The sequence below is a fragment of the Alosa alosa genome, chromosome 2 (assembly GCF_017589495.1).
Source record: "Alosa alosa isolate M-15738 ecotype Scorff River chromosome 2, AALO_Geno_1.1, whole genome shotgun sequence".
NCBI lineage: Eukaryota > Metazoa > Chordata > Actinopteri > Clupeiformes > Clupeidae > Alosa > Alosa alosa.
In genome coordinates, this window is record NC_063190.1 from 27025051 (window position 1) to 27045768 (window position 20718).

Here is a 20718-nt window from a genome sequence, read left to right on the forward strand (position 1 = left end):
TGTGTGTTACATTATCATGTCTAGAATTGCTGCTTCTGGTCTTGGCAGTTTCATCAGAAAAACAATGATGTCAAGGATCCATGAAGAGGATAAAATACATGTAGGTATGACAGGGGTTACAAATAACCTTTCGAAACCTATTTTCCCACTAAACAGCTAAAAGTAACGTTAAGGTTTCGTGATTCAAGTATGCAACATCCATTCATTGACGACTTGTGAATCAGCGCTCTACAGCGCACGCGCGGTAGTCCTAGCTGTCGTCATCAAACTGAGTAAAATCGTAAACGAGAAAGCTAACAAGAATATCTGTTTTATTTTAATTCACGATATTATCTGTCCATTATGGCGGATAATGTGGAAGGAGAAGGTGTGGGATTCAATGAGAACAGGTAGGTAGGATCTACCTACGAAGGTAATTTCAGGGGGAAAACGACTGCGAATAAAGTAACGTTACGGTTGCAGCAGTTATCCTCTTGGGAGGAAGGGGCTAGTAGCTACTGAAGGTAACGTTAGCTACTTTAATAGCAAGGAAGAGTTTGCCATGCAAGCTACCCTAACCCAAACAAACCAGAGTTTTTGCAGAGCTAGCAGACGTGTCAGTCAGTCTGCAACATACTGTGAATCACAAGTGCAATGAATTATTTAACCTTACATCTTACAACTCACTGTACCGCTAGCTAAGGGTGCGCTAGGTTAATCAGCTACAGTGTTTTGATTGTTGGCGGTAGCTGCTAGTCGTCTTGCTTGCTTGCTGGCTAGCAAACATGTTCGCAGTCCGAAGCTAACTACGCTAGCGACATGCATTGCACTGAAGTTATTTTATCGTGCAAACGGTGATCAGCGAACTGGTCAGTACTAGATATTAGACATTCCAACATGGTTTCTCCTTACTAGCTTGTACGTCAAAGTTATGTGGTGGCTCTAATATGAGCTAACGTTTAAAAGTGGATGTTTGACCATATCGAGCTAGCCAGCTAGCTATTCACATAGCAAACAAGGATGGCGGATCCTGCTGGGTGTCTTCATTGAACAACTGCCAATTATTTGCACTGGACAAGGAAGTTAGTGTAGTCAAGAAGTGGGACGCAATTTCTCCTAGCAGGTTTATGAAGTAAGATCAACATGAGCTTGGTAACTTAAACTGTTGAATAAACATGGTCAGTTGATTTTACCTCAGTAAGACACATAATAAGTGTTGTCTAGAACGAGCACTCGTTGTATGTGGAAGGGAGAGCACCTCTCTGTGTGCCTTGCTTGCATGTTCCAGTGAAGTTGCACAATTTCTCGTTGGTTATTCATTTTTCTCCCTTTTTGCTCATGTTCTGTTATTCAGGATGGCGCAGCCGCAGTCTCTGCGATTCCGCACCCCTGCTCCTCCCCCCACGCCAGTAATGCGCAATCCTCCACCCCTGTTGAGACCTCCACCTCCACCTTTCGGTGTTATAAGAGGGCCTCCTCCTCCACCGAGGCCTCCATTCGGACGCCCACCTTTTGATCCAAGCATGCCACCCATGCCACCACCTGGAGGGTTGCCCCCACCAATGGGACCCCCTCACTTGCAGGTAACTATTACTCTGAAGTCGTCTGTGGACCCCTGGCATTCAAGTTGCAGGGTATGCCATGTTTCTGGGTATGTTTGTGTATTGATATATGGAACATGTGTTGTTTGGTTTCTGTTATATTATTTTCTGGTGTATCTTACCATATGGTATTAGATAGCTGTTGGTCTGCAATGTATATGATATACACATTTGTGCATGGTGGAACTGTGTTTTGATAGCAAACACCTGTGTGTTAGGAAAACAAACAACTTGTGAAACTCTTACCAGGCTGTAATAATTTTACTCTTTGTTTTTGTTTATCAGAGGCCTCCTTTCATGCCTCCGCCTTTGAGCAACATGCCTCCACCTCCAGGAATGATATTTCCCCCAGGAATGCCCCCAGTCCCTTCAGCTGGGGCACCTAAGCTACCCCCATCAGAGGAGATCTGGGTGAAGAATACCACTCAAGAGGGAAAGGTATAGAGCATGGGCTTTTCAACCAGTGGTTCGCGGCCCACTTGTGGTCCGTGAGGACTTTGCTAGTGGTCTGTGACCATGGATTCAGTCATGTAGTGGCAATGTGGGAATCAGTATTTTTATTCAGTGATGGTCGTGTGGTTGTGCAATTAGCCAGAATGGTGGTCCCTGGTTCACAATCAGTTGAGAACCCCTGGTATAGAGCACTAAACAGGAAATTATGTCTGAATAAGGATACCTGGTTGTTAATTACACTGTTATTTGAATAAGAGTGAAAACGATTTATTTCATGACCTCATGTATTCTCCTGCAGAGCCTATATTTCTGTGTCTCAAGTATTTTGCCTTTATGCTGTCAGTGGTTATGTGTTATCCGCAATAGGCTATCCATTCACAATCGGTGTATGGAAATGTACTTAGACGTTCAACCAGCCAACACTGGTCCACTGATGTCTTCCTTTCTCCAGTGATGTGCAATGGAAATGTTGTGTCAATATTCTTTTTAGATAACCCTGCATTTTCAACCTTTATCCCTTTCCCAGGTCTATTACTATAACGTTCGCACGCGGGAGTCAGCCTGGACCAAACCTGAAGGTGTAAAGATCATCCAGCAATCTGAGCTCACTCCTCTGGCGGCCAGTCAGCAAGCAGCAGCTGCAGCGGCAGCAGCAGCGGCGGCAGGGGTCGCTATGGTCACCAGCCCCGGGAGCAGCGTCAGCAACACCACCACCAACGCTAACGGCGGCATGAGCAGCGTCCAGTCAGTGAGCACCACGGCCCCAATCAGCGTCTCCCCATCCCTAAGCTCCACCCAGGCCCCCTCGCCCAGCCGCAACCTCAGCTCCAGCCCCGAGCTGGCCACCAGTCCGGCTCCATCGCTGCCTCCACCTGGGCCAAGTAAGTACTCTATGGAAGTCAGTCCGGCTCCATCGCTGCCTCCACCTGGGCCAAGTAAGTACTCTATGGAAGTCAGCTGAAAAGATGTTGAGGGACAATCTCTGTTATACTGTAAGTTGCTTTGGACAAAATCATCTGCCAAATACCATAAACATAAACATACTTTTTAACATGTTATGGGTAATGTTTGGTCCACTAGTCATTTAAAGAAGTCAAGGTCCTAATGTGCAGTCATTCATTGGAAAGAAGATAGCATTTTGCTTTCATTTTAACAAGTGACTTCTCTGTGTGCAGCCACCAATTTTAATTTGGATGTCTGTCAACCACTTAGGCAACAGATATACATGCTCTATTGCAATACTCCATAGCAAACTTTCAAATATATAATTATGAATTTGAATTGGCTAGTCAGCTGTTTGGCTGTGGCTTCGTTATTTGTAGTTGGAGGGTATGACTTTCACAATGTTGTTTCTCACCGTCTGCAGCAGCAGCAGGGTATTTTTTGTAGTTAGAGATTGCCTGTTGTGTTTACACAGGAATGTAAACTAACTAAGTATGTCGTTTAACTGCTGCCTTCCCAACCTATTCCCATCCCAACCTAAGATATGTTTTGCTCCTCACCTCTAAAGAAGATTCCAAATTATGCAGAACTGTTCCTAACATAGATTTAAACAAAAACATGCAGCAAACTTGAGGGTTGTACTTTACTTTACTTTACCTTTCATTGCCTTAAAATCTCCTTTTTCCTGTCTCCCTCTGTGTCCACTCTGTCTTCTGTCCAGGTCCGGCCCACACCGAGATGCCTCCTGTAGCCTCTGTGCCCTCCACCGGGGGAGTGACACCCGTCACCGTGGTGAGTGTCTCCGGGGTACCAGCATCGATGACCCAGGTGCAGACGGTCCCCCTGATGCCCCAGAGTCTCCCGGGGACCCTGCCTCACTCTGTGCCCCAGCCCACCGCCACCGTGCCAGCCTTCCCTCCGGTCATGGTGCCTCCGTTCCGAGTGCCCCTGCCAGGGATGCACATCCCTCTGCCCGGTATTCAAACACTCTCATTATTATTGTCATTGTTATAATTCACTGGTTAGCACTGGAGTGGCTGTCTGCGTGGTTTATTCAATTCCAGGGCTCGACACTTAATGGTGGTTGCCAGGCTTAGCAACGAGACACACGAGTATGGCTGCTGTGACATGATTTTGACAACTTGAGCTACTGGGATAATAGAAGGCAGGCTGCCTTAGTAGGTGTTGAAAGAGTTGTGTCTACTCTGCTGTAGAAATAGCAATTTGTGATAAGAGGCAATATCAGGCTGAGAAGTAATAGGCAAATTGAAAAGCATGATAGTTTACAAACCTCAACTTTATGTAGACTTCTGTAAGGTATGCCAAACTAGGAGCACCCACCTGCATTTGGTTCCACTTAGCCTGATTTGGTTTTCAGTGTATATATTGTGCTGTAAGTGTTACGTGTGTGTTACATGAGGCTATAATGGTAGCAACCACAGATTAGCAACACAACATTGCTTGCGGTCTCAACAGCGGGAGGGGGACCCATACTGTCTGTGGGGAGACCGCCGGTGGGTGAGAATTCGCCACAAGCCTTCACCCACTCACACTTGACGAAGGGCCTGCTTGTCTTCCGTCCAGGTTCGGCTGCTTTGCCATCTGTGCTGTCTTTGTGTGAATTGATGTTTTAATTTGGGTCAGTTATGGTTTGAATTTAGTTCATATTCCACAATGTTTATTTAATTTTTTTTTTCACCATCACAACCAAAGTTGCCTGCAGCTGGTTTATCAGTACACATACAACTACTTGTGTGTGGAACCATTACAATGGTTCATTCAGTGACCACAGGCAGCTTTTTCAGCAAGTAATAGAATGTTGATTTTGTGTTGGGGGTTTCCTTGGTTGCTGGTTGTCTATGTTGTACTTGGGGAAATTTTAGCCATAATATTTGCCAAGAGAGATAGCCAGAGAGTACAGTGTGGTTATCAGTCACCCAACTGTGGATGCCAAGAGGAAATCTGGCAACCATTTAATGTCGAGCCCTGACCACATCAACTCTGCCAGAGTAGCCACTAGAGGGCAGTCCTGACAGCGTAGATGGTAACAAATAAGCTCTTGTTGCTGAAAATGAAGGGAGGGACTGGAGCGTTTCTATTGGCTGTGGTGGCTTAGTCTGGTCCTAAGATTAATGAATTCTGATGTGTCAAAGCAAACGCATGCATTCCAGAGTTTCAGAGTCCTATTCCTTTTTGACATCATGGCTATGAGCTTTTAGGGTGTTTAGTGTTTAGGGTCATGATGAGCAAATGTCCCTGTTCTGTTGTGGCATGGCATTGGTCTGCATCTTATGTTCTCGCCCCTGTTATTTCTATTCAGTCCATTCTCACTCATCTTACCCAGGTATGCTGCCAGGCATGGGCCCACCTTTGGTACCCATGGTCCACCCCCAGCTGACCATAGCAGCTACACCTGCGACACTGGCGGGTACCCTACCCCTACCAGAGTGGTCTGAGTACAAGACGGTGGATGGGAAGACGTACTACTACAACAACCGCACACTGGAGTCAACCTGGGAGAAGCCTTTGGAGCTGAGGGAAAAAGGTGAGCTGTGGGTCAAGGCCCAGTGAGCTACCACTTATCGAGCGTTCCATTTGTACGTGGTGACGACTTGTGACAACCCGTAATTTGTGAACTCTAGACACAAAACTCAAAACGGTTATCACTTGTAACACAGGCTGTCTAATGTTCAAAACATTGCATTGTGCATTCACATCTTTAAAGAAATCTTGCACTTGCACCACTTGAATCATTGGTTCAAAAAACAAATTTACTGTGAAATACCATTGAAACATAACTATAGATCACCCACACACAAGCAACCGCTAGTTTTACTGTGTCATTGTTCATACAGTCATTAAATATTGTAGAACAAAATAGGTGATACAGGTTTCGTTATGGTACTACATGTACAGTAAATACATCTTTGTAAAAGTACTGCAGTAGTAGAGAGAATACTACAGACACAGTGGAATCCTTTAACAAAGTTTGTAATATATTGATGCAAAACACTATAGTACAATCACAACATAGATTTTTTTTTAATCAAAGCAACAATAATTAGCAATCATCAGTAACGCGTTGGCAGAAATGGACAAGCAATTACAAGGGCCTGCATCTATACAGTGCAGTACTGTCAATACTGTAAATAGTCTGAAAAGGTGGTACAGTATTTGGGACCATAGAAACAGTGTATGATGAAGCATTGTAAATATTAGGGTACATCCATGGATATTGTAGTCTAACTGGTTCATGCTCCACACTAATTGGTGACGATGAATCTCGTTACAGTATCTTGGAACATTCATGATTTGCAGTAAACATGGACGATTGTTTGTCTGTTTTCATACAACTATGCATTAAGAGTAATGCAACAGTTACTTATCATTTTGAACAGTTGTATCAATTGATAGTTAGATCATTGTAAGGAAATGAATAGACACTCATTTGAAATGTAATGTGTGAATTGCCTTTTGAAATAGTAGTACTTTGATGTTAAGTTGTCATATTGAACAGGTGATTTTTGTTGAATGAACAAATGATCTGAGTTTTATGTGTAGTTTTGAAAAATGTGCATTTTGTTCATTGGTTGTGAGTTTTGTGTCTAGAGTTGTGAAAAATGACATCAAGGTTCCGAAAATAGTAACAAAGTGATTGTAAACAACTGTAGTAGATCAGCTGACATATTATACTGGTTGCTGTTCACCCTGGTTTTGGCGTGTCTCATTATGTGCATCATACTGTTAACAGAAAAGGAAGCCGAGAAAGCCAAAGAGAGGCAGGCTGCGGAGGACTCTGAGGATGTAGACATGGCTGATCAGGAGGACCTCGTCGAGCCAAAGGTTGAGATAAAAGAGGTAAGGTGGAGGATTGTCAAAGTTTTTGTACTAATAGTATTATTGTTAAGCTATTTGGAACTCTTGAATAAGGTGTAAAGCAAGTGGACCCCTTAGAAAACATGTTTGTGAATTTGGATTCAGTAGTCAAAAATGGTGTCTTGTTCTTTATTTCTCCTGCAGATAGACATTTTTACTACAGATGTAATGGACATTTTGACTGCTGTTATTAAAGGAAAATTCTGGTTTTTAGCACTTTAAGGCCCTTTTCTGGTTTGTTTTGGATGAACTAGAGTGGTGGACACCGAAATTTTGACGATTGGTCCTGTCTCGACTTTTCTGACTCGTTTTGAATCGCCTTTGACTGCTCAGGGTGGCTGCCAACAGGCATACTGTAGGCTACTCAAACATGTCCTAAAACAACCCTTAACGTTCATTTTCAAAACTGTGCAACTCACCGAGTGGTTCGTGGAGTTCGTTGACTATTAAAAGCAAATATATCGGCGCAATGTATGATTTCCAGCCGTCTTATTTGCTAGGCCTATTGTGGAAGTATTTATTCAGACACCTCACAACCGTGTATATCCGCTCAATATTTGAACCTGAAGCATATACGGTGGCGCAGTAATGTCAACGTGCAATGAGTCTTCCAACAGAAATGAATGGGATTTTACAAAATGCCAAATAAAACACGACAGAAACTGTATTTCGCTACGCTACTTGTTTTGGAACATCAACGAACACCACTAACCACTTGGTGAGTTGCACAGTTTTGAGTAGCCTACTACAGTATGCCTGTTGGCAGCCACCCTGAGCAGGCAAAGGCGATTCAAAACTAGTCAGAAAGGTTGAGACAGGACCAATCGTCAAAATTTCGGTGTCCACCACTCTAGTTCATTCAAAACAAACCAGAAAAGGGACTCAAAGTGCTAAATACCGGAATTTTCCATTAATATTATTGGAAATAAAAATCCATAGTACCAGTCTAAATAATTACACTGCTTTTTCTCAATTACGTCTCCCATTGGTTATGAATTTTTGATCTCCCCTTGTGAAGTATTTCCCATCGTTGTGTGTTGTATGGTTTGCTTAGGAGCCAAAAGACGAGGAAATGACAGAAGCAGAGAAAGCTGCACAAAGAGCCAAGCCTGTCGCTTCAAACCCCATCCCTGGAACCCCCTGGTAAACACAGTTCTGTTTTACCCCTTCCAGACAGACCCTGAAAACCAGCGATTGAGTTCCTGTTTTCCTCTGATATCACAAGCAGTTTTAGGAAATGTGACTGACCCAAGCTGTCGTTGCTGTGTTCTTGTACAGGTGTGTGGTTTGGACAGGTGATGACCAGGTGTTCTTCTACAACCCAACCTCTCGCATCTCCCTGTGGGACCGACCGTCTGAGCTGGTTGGCCGAGCTGACGTGGATAAGTACATTCAGGAGCCTCCACACAAGAAGACTTCTGAGGATGGACCCAAACCACCTGGTGAGAACCGCCTTCTTTATTAAAACACAGGGACTATGCCATGCTGTAGAAGACTTGAATGTTCCTCAGTTAAACAAGCACTGGGAACCGCTGAAGCCAAAGCAGCTTTTTCTTCTAGCAGTATTTTAAACACAGGATGAGACTGGAGTACACCTTAGATCAACAACAGTATGTTATATTAAAGCAACATCAAAGAGTTTTTCCAAAATCGCTTCAGTGGTTCCTTAACTCGTAACAGAGTGAATGACACTTGTGCATTTGCTTCGTAACCCTCTATCGGCTATAACCGCACTATGCAACTTTGCCAGATAGGGTAGTGGATCTGTAGTTCGATGGAATGAGACATAAGAAACTACACATTTGACTTGCTTTCATAAAATCATGCAACATACTCTGCCTTGTCTATGGACATCGTTATTTCCAAAGCCGGTGCTGGATAAACAAATAGCGTGTGTGCGACAGAGGAAAAGTGCTTTGGTGTTGGAATTCAGGGCTGAATTTTGGATAACAGATGTGAAAAACTCCAGTACCGTATTTTCCGGACTATAAGTCACACCGGAGTATAAGTCGCACCAGTCAAAAAATTTTTCATGAAGAGGAAAAAAAACATATATATAAATATATATATGTTGCACCTGAGTCGCAGGACCGGCCAAACTATGAAAAAAAGTGTGACTTATAGTCCGGAAAATACGGTATGTGTTTTTCAAAAAAGAAAACTTTGTCATTTTGTTTGCTTCCATTAGAATTTTTGAAAAGAGCTCTTAAATCTCTTATAAATGTGTTATGAAATATAAAGCTGTTAAGTGTAAATGTGTGCATAAATGTGTTATGCATAAATGTATGTTGAACTGGTAATGGCCATCTATTGTCCAGTGACTTTTCTTTGCGATCAAGGCTGAACTGGTATTTGTATGATAATTATTTTTTGTAACACTGACCTTTCACATGTTTCAGTCGTCACCAAGGAGATAAAGGAGGAGGAGCCGGCCCGAGAGGAGAGTGTTGAGGAGGAGCCAGTCCAGGCCAAAAGGAGGAAGTAAGAACACTCACAATCTTTCTCGCCCCTCTGTCTAGCTAAACACAAGGACAGATACAACTTTGGCACTGTGTGGCCAGACTGCACGTAATGATGGGTTACAGGCTTACGGCTCAAACCCCAATTTACGCAATTCCCTGTAGTCAAAATTTGAAAAAGTTAACTTGTGTTTGAGCCCCAACTTAAGAAGCTACTGTGCTAATTTAGTGTGTAACTGAGCATTCCTTTGGTCTCTTCAAATTGTTCCTCTTAGAGGACGCTGTGGAAACCCAACGCAAAAACACTAACAAGCAAGCTGCCAGGAACGTATGCTAGCAGAGGTGCCAAGTTTCCCCGGAGAGATGCTGAGGTGCCCTGAGAGGTGCTATATAGATGCCACGTGTTGTTGAATTTTTCTATATTTTATATGAAGACGATAAAGCTTAAGCACTTAGCTGACTTCAGCATCTTTTCCGTTACATTCCTGGGACGGGTGATGTGGGACAGATGTTAGGGGGTTTCCAAAGACGATGAGTTGATAAATGATAAATAATCATGAGTCTTATCAGTAAGAAAGTTGTATCTTCATTACCTGGGCGTCGCCGTAGTGACTCACTGAACAGCTGTGTGGCGTGCTGGAGAAGAACCCCACACAGCAGCTATCGTTCCTCATGTACCAGTCCCTGAGGTGGTGGTGCCGTCCCACTCCCAACCTAACTGCCAATAGCTTTGCCTTTAAAACACCAACAACAGCAGCATAGCTGGCATTGATTAGACCTAACTAGCTTGCTAATTAATGCATGTAGAGGATATAATTGGCATGTACACTACTGGTCAAAAAGTTTGGGGTCACTTAGAAATTTCCATTCCACTCCATTTTAGACAGAATACCAGCTGATATCAATTGTTTTTCTAATCAGGGTAGCAGTTTTCAGATTACACTATGTGCTTGCATAATTGCAAAAGGGTTCTCCAATGTTTTCTCAGTTAGCCTTTTAAAATGATATCAGATTAGTAAACAAAATGTGGCTTTGGAACATTGGATGAATGGTTGCTGATAATGGGCAATGTAGATATTGAATTAAAGATCAGCCATTTCTTTCTACAACAGTCGAGAACCCTTTTGCAATTATGTAAGCGCATAATGTAATCTGAAAACTGCTGCTCTGATTAAAAACCCAATGCAACTGATCTCAGCTAGTATTCTGTCTATAATGGAGTAGAATGGAAATGTCTAAGCGACCCCAAACTTTTGACCGGTAGTGTATGCTGTGAAGCTGCATGGTTCATAGTGCTATATATATATATACTTACTTTAAAAATCACCTCTAGAAATGCACCTTGTAATATGATGAAGCCTATATTGTCACTTTAATCTCTGGCCACAAGAGCTGGCCCCTAAAAAGTAAAGTTGTATTCTTAGGTTTATGATGGCGAAAAGAACATGTGGATAAAAGCAGAGTGGATTCCTTAAACATACCCTGAGACTCTGCTCTTTTGATTCCTCTTAGTTCACCCATTACAGTTCTACATGTGTGGTGTGTTACACATTCACACATAGGGATTGCTGATGTGATGTTGTGATTTGTGTTGCCAATGTGATCAAAGAGCCAAATCAGTCACTGTTTCCCCGTCAGTGCAAGCCTGCCTCTGCAAGCCTGCCTCTCCCTGCCCCATACAGTGGTCCTGTTGCACTGGGGACTATTTTTCAGGGAGCGCCTCTAGCACTGGGGATGCCGACATTGGGCCTCCGAGGTAATGACCTTGCTTGACCTTCTTTTAGACTGCTCTGGGAATGGAATGGAGAGAGAAAGAGTAACATAATTAGCAAATCATTATTAAATTAAATTAAGCGTTTAATGCATTTTTAGATAAACTGGATTAATCGAAACAGAAAGATTGATAAGCTGAAACTTGCCCTTACCACTACAGCTTCCAAAGAAGGCACTCCATATTTACTCCACTGTTCTGTTTGAAGGTAACGCCAGCTAGTCCCTCCTCCATTCAACCCCCTAATGCACCCACTAGCCACCAGATTGCACCCTCAGCTCTGCTTTTGGGATCATGGAGCTTCTCTGTCCTCATCCAAATGTCACAGATGAAGCCCTCTGATCCACACACTGGCCCATGGGAACAAATTGAAATAGGAAAAAAAATAATAAAGGAAACAAAACAAAACAAACAAAAAAACTTTTCTCAGATGGCAGCTTTCTCTGGTACGGATCTGGCCTCGATGTGGCCCAGATCCGTTTCCAGCGCCAGACGCCGTCTGGGTCTCCTGTCCCCCTCCCCTGACTCTATTCTTTTTCTCTATCTCCCCCTCCTCTTTCCTTTCCCTCCCCCACTCGCACGGCAGGAAGGAGGAAGTGAAAGAGGCTGACCTGGAGAAAGAGGCGGCCCTGGAGGCCGAGCTGAAGGCAGCTCGGGAACGGGCCGTCGTGCCGCTGGATGTGCGCATGACGCAGTTCCGGGACATGCTGCTCGAGAGAGGGGTAAAACACTTCAACCGCAATACTACTGTTACCAGCTCTGTAATGTTAGACACATAAAACTGAATGGAAGCCCAAGCAAGGTACAATCTTCAGTTTGTTTCTTCTTATCCTTTTGTTTTTTATTCTCCCTCCTCACCTTCCTCCTTCTTCATGCTGTTCTCTGATTTTAAATTCACTTGAGTCTTGAACTACTTTTGTATATCTAAGTTCTTGGAGTTTTAATTCTCGTCTTGAATTGGTGATGAATTGTTATGTGTTTTTGCTAGGACAGAGTTTATTTTCCCTTAAGGAATTCTTTAAATCTATTGTCTTACTAGGAGACCATTGGGGAAATGTGCCACTAAACAAGCTTTACAAACAGTTGCTAGAATAAAATAACTGACTACTTTTCCACTTGCATGCTTCACTCTGGCTGTGTCACATCTCCATAATGGGCATTGGTTTCGCTTGTGTCTCTGAATCTATTTGTGAGAGGAGATGCTAGGCCTTTGCGCTTGATGTTTTATTAATCTATGAAGCATTTAGAATGTTTGGTGCATGTCTGCATTTTTAAGAATCAGTATGCAGAATGTTATTTCTACTTTATATTTTGCATTCAATGCTGTTCCTTTTCCAGAGGAGACACAAGTGATACTGTGCTCAGGTGGACATGGTTAAAACCTGCAGTGGAAAACCAACAGTAGTTAATGACAAGGGAGGTTTTTGCCGTTGCTGTCGAGGAGGTTTCACGGGCAAGAATCTGTAGCTGGGTTTCCATCCAACCTTTTAATTCAAATGTTCAAGTGGAAACACTTAGAAGATATTTTGCAAATTTCCAAGTCAAATCAAGAATGAATTTGCTTGAAAGGGGTGGGTTGACTTCTCATTTACATAGCATGCATATTGCATTTGCAATAGCAACCTAGATTGATAGACATAGGTTTATTTGCATTGATTCGGATGGAAACCAGCTCCTTTTCAGTTAATTTAGTTTCAAATTTAGTCCCAGTTTAATCGTGGAGGGTGAGGCGGTAGATCATAATCTTGAGTTCAGATCAAAGAGTTGTGACAAAGATGGGACACTGTGTGTAATTAATAGCACAATTAACATTTCAGTTGGCTGATTGAGTATGAACTGTTTACATTTTCCAGACTCACAATTTGTACAGTGCGGATCTTTGATTGTTTTAATCCACAGCTCACTAACTATGTGCATAGAACTGTTTTAATATGAGAGAAAAAAATAGTTTTACATGAATCTGTTTTTAGCTTAGTGCCATTAGAATTATTTTTTTCCGCCCTAAGAATCAGTATCGCTCTGTGAATCATTTACCTCAACTCTGACCAAATTCTCTACATCTTTTGTGAAGTTGGAGCTAAACCTTAGATTTATTCAGTGGCTACAAAGGCTTTAATGGTCAACTTGGGGACTCACCACTGATATTGTATTATTATGTTGTTCTTATGTACATTTATGTTTTTTGATTCAGTTCTGTATGTTCTGTATAAGTGTAATAACCAATCATTTGGTTGTACATGTCGATTATGTTGATGAATCTGATCTGTTAATATGTGTAGCATATCTGTAGATTAGCATTCCTTTGATTTCCCAAAACTACATTGGACCTCAGTACAGAATGTTCTTATTACCTACTACCATATCTCTGCTAAAACATTTTATGAATAGAGTTAAAAACATTGAATATTAGATTAAATATCTCTTAAATATTCTGTAGATAAATTATAAATTACATAAATGAATGCCTTCACCGTGTTTGAAAAGGAATCTTTCTGAGCTATGTGATATTGGTCAAATCTTGTGCTGGGTTTTTTGAAATAACTGTCCCCGTACCCCTACTGTAGGTATCTGCCTTTTCCACCTGGGAGAAAGAGCTGCATAAGATAGTGTTCGACCCTCGTTACCTCCTCCTAAACTCAAAGGAGAGAAAACAGGTACAGATAAAATCCTCCAAAGTGTTTTTTTTGTTTGTTTTGTTTTTGGTGTAGATGAAGCTAGCTGAAGCACATTAGCTAGGTTAATATTAAATAACACATTTAGCATTTCTGGTGGTTTTGTAATGCTTTGATTATGATGCTGCTGCTGGAGTTGCTGCTGCAGCCACCACATCTTCTCAGAAGAGGCAAATGTGCTGTTTTCTCAGAATCCTTGTGTGCACACCGCAGGGGAGAAGAAAACAGAACAAATACATAAGGAACTCCCAAGAAGCTTCAATGCTTCTAGAACTGAATACATTTAGATGTGTTGTCATAGTGCTGTAGTGAATGTACGTAGCAGTATGAGTAGCAAAATTAGCTATACATATTTCTCCGATTTGATGCTAAAATGATCTCCTCCTGGTCATGCGCAGGTCTTTGACCAGTATGTGAAAACCCGTGCGGAGGAGGAGCGGAAGGAGAAGAAGAACAAGCTGATGCAGTCCAAGGAGGACTTCAGGAAGATGATGGAGGACTCCAGGCTGCATGTCCGGTCAGTGTACCCACATAGATGGTTCAGATTTCACTGATTCAGAATGTCAGAGAAACCAGCTCTTCCTAAACTATCAAGCTGTCTAACATCAAGGCTTTATATGATTGGTTTGTATCAGGTATGGACCCTTTCAAGAGAGTTCCATTATCAGCATCATAGTTGGCCCCACAAGACTTCCTTTTTAACATTCCATATGTTATCTTAATGCAGAGGAAGTAGATTGGGGCCCAAATAGAACATTCAAGCATTGTTGTTGTTTACCTTGTTGAAAGGGTTTATACATTTTTTAATTTGTGCTGGTTGATGGGGGACGAAAAAAATAAAAAGAAGCACATGATTGAAACCTCTTGAAACATCTTGGTCAATTTACACATTATAGTTATTATGTTAATGATGTGCTGGCTATAAATATGTATCCACATTTTTATGATTGTTGAAATTAGTCTTGTTTTGTCTTCATTATCAAAGGATGACGTTCAGCGAGTTCGCCGCCAAGCATGCGAGAGACACCCGCTTTAAGGCCATCGAGAAAATGAAGGACCGCGAGACCATCTTCGTAGAGTTTATGACCGCCCTGAGAAAGAAGGAGAAGGAGGACAGCAAGAACAGAGTTGAAAAGGTCAGCACCAATGACCTCCCCCTTCCATCTCAGTCTCCTTCTATTCCCTGATTGCGGAGATTAGTGCAAAATCAACAAATTACTGCATTTTTTCACTGTGAATGCATGTTTTCTTATTTGACACGTAAATTGTGCATAATACAACCAAAACAAGGTAGAAGGCAGAAACTAACGACGATGACTGAAACTTAACGACAGTGACTGAACTTCAAATAACGGCAGGAGCTGAGCAGAATTGTACAAAGTCAGAAACTAGGCTATTCAATATTATCATATCATAGTAGTTTTGATGTCATGTTCAAATTCATTTTGATGTGAAGGACAGCTAGACTCATGTGACATTCCCACCAGCCATCCTGGATCTGCGCTAGGCCAGTGCAGTTCTGTGTTCCGGTAGGAACATACTGCGAAAATGAAAGCACAACATTGCAGACTATCTAGGAAAACCCTTCACATGGTGCACTCAAACATCCTTGATTTTTGCTCCATTTCAACCCGCTCTGGTGAAATTTCATCAACTTAAGATTCTGAAACCATCCTAGCAACATTCTGGACACTCTCCCCTAGCAAACTCCTGGATACTATCCTTCCAAAATCTTGGATGTTGCTAGGATGGTATCAGAATCATAAGTTGGTAAAATTGCACCATGTGAAGGGTTTTTCAAGATCACATTACATATTGCCAAAAGGCTGTATGTTGGCAAGCTTCTAGCAGTGCCAATAAGGCTCTGGCTGGTGTTTTCAAGGTTTTGCATGCCTAGTTTTAGAGCAAAACTCTGTAGTGCTGCTTTAAGGTCACAAAAACTAAAGAAGAAAATTACGTCTTAAATGTCTGCCTGCCACTTTTCTCTGCAATTCATTCATTTCCTGGTATAGCCTTTGTAGTTTTTAGATGGTGTTGAAAGAGAAAGAAATCTCAGAATTCCCCGCAAACCAATTCCCCACAAAATCAGACATTTCGATTGCAAAATATCACACAAAAAAAATAATAATCGTGAAATCCTGCAAGAACTGTCTGTCTCTTATTTATACATTATTTATATGTAAACCTCATCCCCACCCCATTTTATCATTCTACTGTGTTCTGCTGTACTGCTGTGTTTGATTGATGATTATTCCGCTGTGTCCTTACAGGTCAAGCAGGACTTTTTCGACCTGCTGAGTGACCACCATATTGACGTGCAGCAGCGCTGGGCTAAGGTGAAAGACAAGGTGGAGACAGACCCGCGCTACAAGGCCGTGGAGAGCTCCGCTGCCCGCGAGGACCTCTACAAACAGTATGTGGAGAAGCAAGCAAAGGTGGGAGCGGGCAGCACGTCTGCACACTTTACCTCTACTCAGGGATTGCTTTTCAGTGCAGCGGAGGACAAAGCGCAGCAGCAGCAGCAGCAACTAAGACTTGCAAAAATGCACATATCTGGAGAAATGTTCAGAAAATGTGGTGAATGGGAGCCATATTGTGAATTATGTGAATGTAAATCATGATTACACACCACACAAAGCACCAAAACATACACACAGCCTGTGGATGATGTGAACAAGGTTTTATGACATGTACGTCTCTTCCTCCTCTTGTGTTTGCATAGCACTGAGCACAGCATCTCTCTCTCTCTCTCTCTCTCTCTCTCTCTCTCTCTCTCTCTCTCTCTCTCTCTCTCTCTCTCTCTCTCTCTCTCTGTCTCTCTCTCTCTCTCTCTCTCTCTCTCTCTCTCTCTCTCTCTCTCTCTATGGAGTGTGTGCATCCTCTTGTGCTTTTTTATGGCCAGTTATGTTTCTGAACCACGTTGTTCCTCTTGTCTGCAGAACATGGACGCTGAGAAGGAGAAGGAGCTGGAGAGGCAGTCTCGGATTGAGGCGAGCCTACGGGAGCGCGAGCGCGAGGTCCAGAAGGCCCGCTCCGAGCAGACGAAGGAGATTGACCGGGAGCGCGAGCAGCACAAGCGAGAGGAGGCCATCCAGCACTTCAAGGCCTTGATGTCTGATATGGTACGTCACAGAAACACTCTCACAGTATAGCAGCTTAAAAACCCTTAGAAATGTTCAAAAAAATGTATCGGATGCATGAATATCTTCTCAAAAAACAAATCAAATTGACAAATAATATATTTTCAGTGTAATTTCCCAATCTTTTGTTTTTAAGATGATGCTCTGTTTCTCCCATTATATTTCCTTGAAAGTAAAATCATACTTTAGGCCTCACTACGCTCAGCTAAATAAATGGGACACTTCAACAAGCTAATCAGGAACTTCATAAATATCTGATAAGTCTCATTAGCTATGCTTAAGCAGAGAGAGACCAACTGCAGAAATACGCTAGCTGGGTTTCCATGTGCATTGTTCTGTAAATTAAACAACTATGGAATCAAAACATTCGGATGCCAGAGGAATGTTTACGGACACACCGATGTGGCTGCCCCTGAGTAGGGTCTGGTGGCACTGATTTGTTTGGCGAGAACCGACGGTGCTCATTGTTCCTGTGATTGCGCAGGTGAGAAACACGGACGTGTCGTGGGCAGAGACGAGGCGAACCTGCGGAAGGATCACCGCTGGGAGTCGTCCTCGCTGCTGGAGCGTGACGAGAAGGAGAAGCTCTTCAACGAGCATGTGGAGGCGCTCACCAAGAAGAAGAAGGAGCACTTCAGGCAGCTTCTGGACGAGACGGCCTTGGTGAGACAATCGGACAATACAGCACAGGAAACCTCACGTTCAGCTGTCCAAAACATCAACACTGTGGGTGAAGCCAAGACTTGACATCTGTTCTACTGTAGTATACTATACTGTACCATATCATACTATACTATAAACACTACTACTGTACTATACCATATTATACTATACTATGCTATACTACTATACTATATTGACATAATCTCAAGATCCAGACTGGTTGAAAAACACACCATAATAGGACCAAGGTCAACTCCACTACAAACATTACACTGTTGTAGAGAGGGCTTATTCAGTGCACACCTGCTCTGTAAATTCTGTTTGAATATGCTAATTGCTAAATTAAATGTAGCACTGTGCTGTAGTGTGGTGCTTCAAAGGTGAGGTTGCTGTCTTGTAGACATTGCATAAATCAAACAAGGAATTTGTGCAACTGCTATTTTTTGGATTTGTATTATGGTCTGTACAGATGAAGCATGTATGCACTATTCTAATGTGATGTGCTCAAACACACTGGTGTGCTCAAGGTGTTTCGTCTGTTGTAGATCACCCTGACGACCACCTGGAAGGAGGTGAGGAAGATCATTAAGGAGGACCCCCGCTGCATCAAGTTCTCCAGCAGCGAGCGGGTGAGTCTGGCTCCGCCCTGCCTACCACTCAGCCCCACAACCACAGGCTGATGGAGGAACTCCAAACCCCATACACATGCACATACACATGCACATGCACATGTATTGGCTGGAATTCAAAGTTGTCTGGTTGATTGGTTAGGCAGGAGTGTTTTTTTATTTTTTTTATTTCTTTTTTTATAAAAGCCTAGAGGGTAAAATCTTTACCCTTTTCATTAATGTTTCATGTGCTGTTTTATCTGCCCATGCAGAAGAAACAGAGGGAGTTTGAAGACTACATCAAAGACAAGTACATCATAGCCAAGGCTGACTTCAGGACTCTTCTGAAGGAAACCAAGTTTATCACATACAAGTAAGTCCCAGAATCTATATTTTTCGGCCTTTTCTTACTTAATTTCTCAGATGTTTTTTTTTTTTTTTTTTTTTTGGTATTCAAGTTCAAAAAGAAAATCAAGATTTTAAAGAGAGCATAGGTGGTTCCTTACACTTACAACTAATCCAAGGCAGTGTTGTTTTGAAAATTGGGAAGATGTAGGCTAATCTGTGTAATAATGGTTTAGGTAGGATTAAGTTTGCCTTTTGCATGAACTCTAGAAATATTTTTTTTTGCTGTTTTTTGTGTTTAGTAGTTTTATAGTGCCGAAACTACTACCAGGTAAATTCTGGAAATTTGCTGCAAAATCTGTGGTTTGAACTTGAACCGTCAGGTCCAGGAAGCTGATCCAGGAGTCTGACCAGCACCTGAAGGACATTGAGAAGGTTCTGCAGAACGACAAGCGCTACTTGGTGCTGGACTGTGTACCTGAGGAACGCCGCAAGCTCATCAACTTCTACATTGAGGATCTAGATCGGCGCGGGCCCCCGCCTCCCCCCACCGCGTCTGAACCCACTCGCCGCTCCACCAAGTGAAGACCACAAACACCCCCCCACCCCCCTTAGCAAAGACTTGTACCCCTAGCTTCTCCCCTCTCCCAAAACAATTCATGACGCACATATGAGACACCCCCCCTGAACTTTAGTTTGCCTTTAAGCCCAGTGGTACTGGCCTGTGGGAATGTGTCCGTGATGCAAGTAGGATTGGCACACACTGGCCGTTGGGGGCGCCTTTTGGACGATCCAAGGCTACTGGCGAGCTTTAGCTCTCTGCCGAGCAGGGTATTTATTGTGTAACCCCCGAACATCACACATATCCCCCCTGGCCTCCACCACTACCATCCCAAGCGCTATGAAGTGAGAAGGGGAGAGTGGTGTCGAGTTCAGTGTTCCTAGGCCACGTGACGACGTGGTGGAGATGTCATGGAGTCAGACGTAAATGCATTTTGGTTTGAATGCATGATTGGAATCCGAGGAAAACGACTGCGAGAGGGCCTTAGTCGTGTGCTTTACTCATACACAAGCTCTCACGGTTGTGCCTGTAATTTGTGTGTGTGTGTGCTCAGACATTGCGACTGTATTTTGTTTTTGTTTTTGTTTGTTTGTGTTTACTGGAATAAATACAAGCTCTTCTGTTGAAGTTTATAAAATCTGCCTCAGATGAATTACTACTTATGTTTGATAGAGACAATCCTACTTAAATACTTTTTTGGAGTCTTTCTTCACTTTTGGACCCACAACAGCACCTTACCTTGTGGCATTCTCTGCACAGTGCATGAGGGAACAGCCATGTGCATTACCAGTATAATGCACAAGGGGGCACTCCTGTAACTATGAAACTGACATCTATTACAGATAATGCACTTTTTGCAAGATGGAACTGGTGTTTCTAAGAAAAGGAGGAGAATGAGGATAAAGTATACTAGTTTCAAGACATCCTGTTTTATAGGCCTTTACCAGATCAGTGATTCTCACTGGGTAAACTGGAATCAGACGGTTGATAAACTAAAGTATCTTGGCTGGAATCATGTGGTCCTGATGTCAGGTGAACATGGGGATTTCTATCATAATTCAATGTATTACAATGCTTCAGTTTTCCTCAGTCCACCTGATTAGTTCCTGAGCAGAATATTTTTATAAACCCAGTTGCAAAAATTCATTTTTTTGTTCTTGTTCAACATGAGTTTGTGTATTTCATTTGTAGTTACTATACTAGTATACTATACTCGTATACAATACTACAATAGATTATTAATTCTGGTACATCTGCTGCAAAGATCTTAAGAAAGGTGTCTAGACAACCTTAAAATATGCAATATTGATAATATGCTATTGATAAATCACCCTTGAATAGCACTGGAGAAGGGACACGCATGACATCGATATTTTCCTGGTGGTCTTGTTCTTGGAAAGTAAATCATTCAAATATATAGCAGAACTATGAAGAAAATAAATGGAATCCACATAATTGTACCATACATTTTTTTTTATTTCTTTAGAAAAATTATAGAACAAAAGCAGATCATTGCTACATTTTTTTTGTTTGTTTTTGTTTTCTCTCAAATCAATCCTATCACGTAGCATATCCCAACCCTTTGCAGGTGCTTGTACAACACATACACCTCCACAGAGTTGAGAGAATAATAAATTAAATAATAAA

The 20718-nt window shown here is 42.3% G+C and overlaps 1 protein-coding gene across 1 annotated transcript; it reads left to right on the top strand.

Moving 5' to 3' along the window:
• The first annotated feature begins 246 nt into the window (after positions 1-246).
• On the top strand, positions 247-19708 carry LOC125287598 (transcription elongation regulator 1-like). Its single transcript, XM_048233525.1, is given in 21 exon segments — positions 247-389; positions 1334-1562; positions 1866-2018; positions 2560-2914; positions 3697-3951; positions 5320-5520; positions 6727-6833; positions 7906-7994; positions 8130-8293; positions 9251-9332; positions 11668-11803; positions 13646-13735; positions 14152-14270; positions 14739-14889; positions 16024-16188; positions 16693-16875; positions 17378-17417; positions 17420-17556; positions 18102-18185; positions 18437-18537; positions 18893-19708. Coding segments are annotated over 21 exon segments (3090 nt in total). The 5' UTR covers positions 247-342; the 3' UTR covers positions 19095-19708.
• The last annotated feature ends 1010 nt before the right edge of the window (positions 19709-20718 follow it).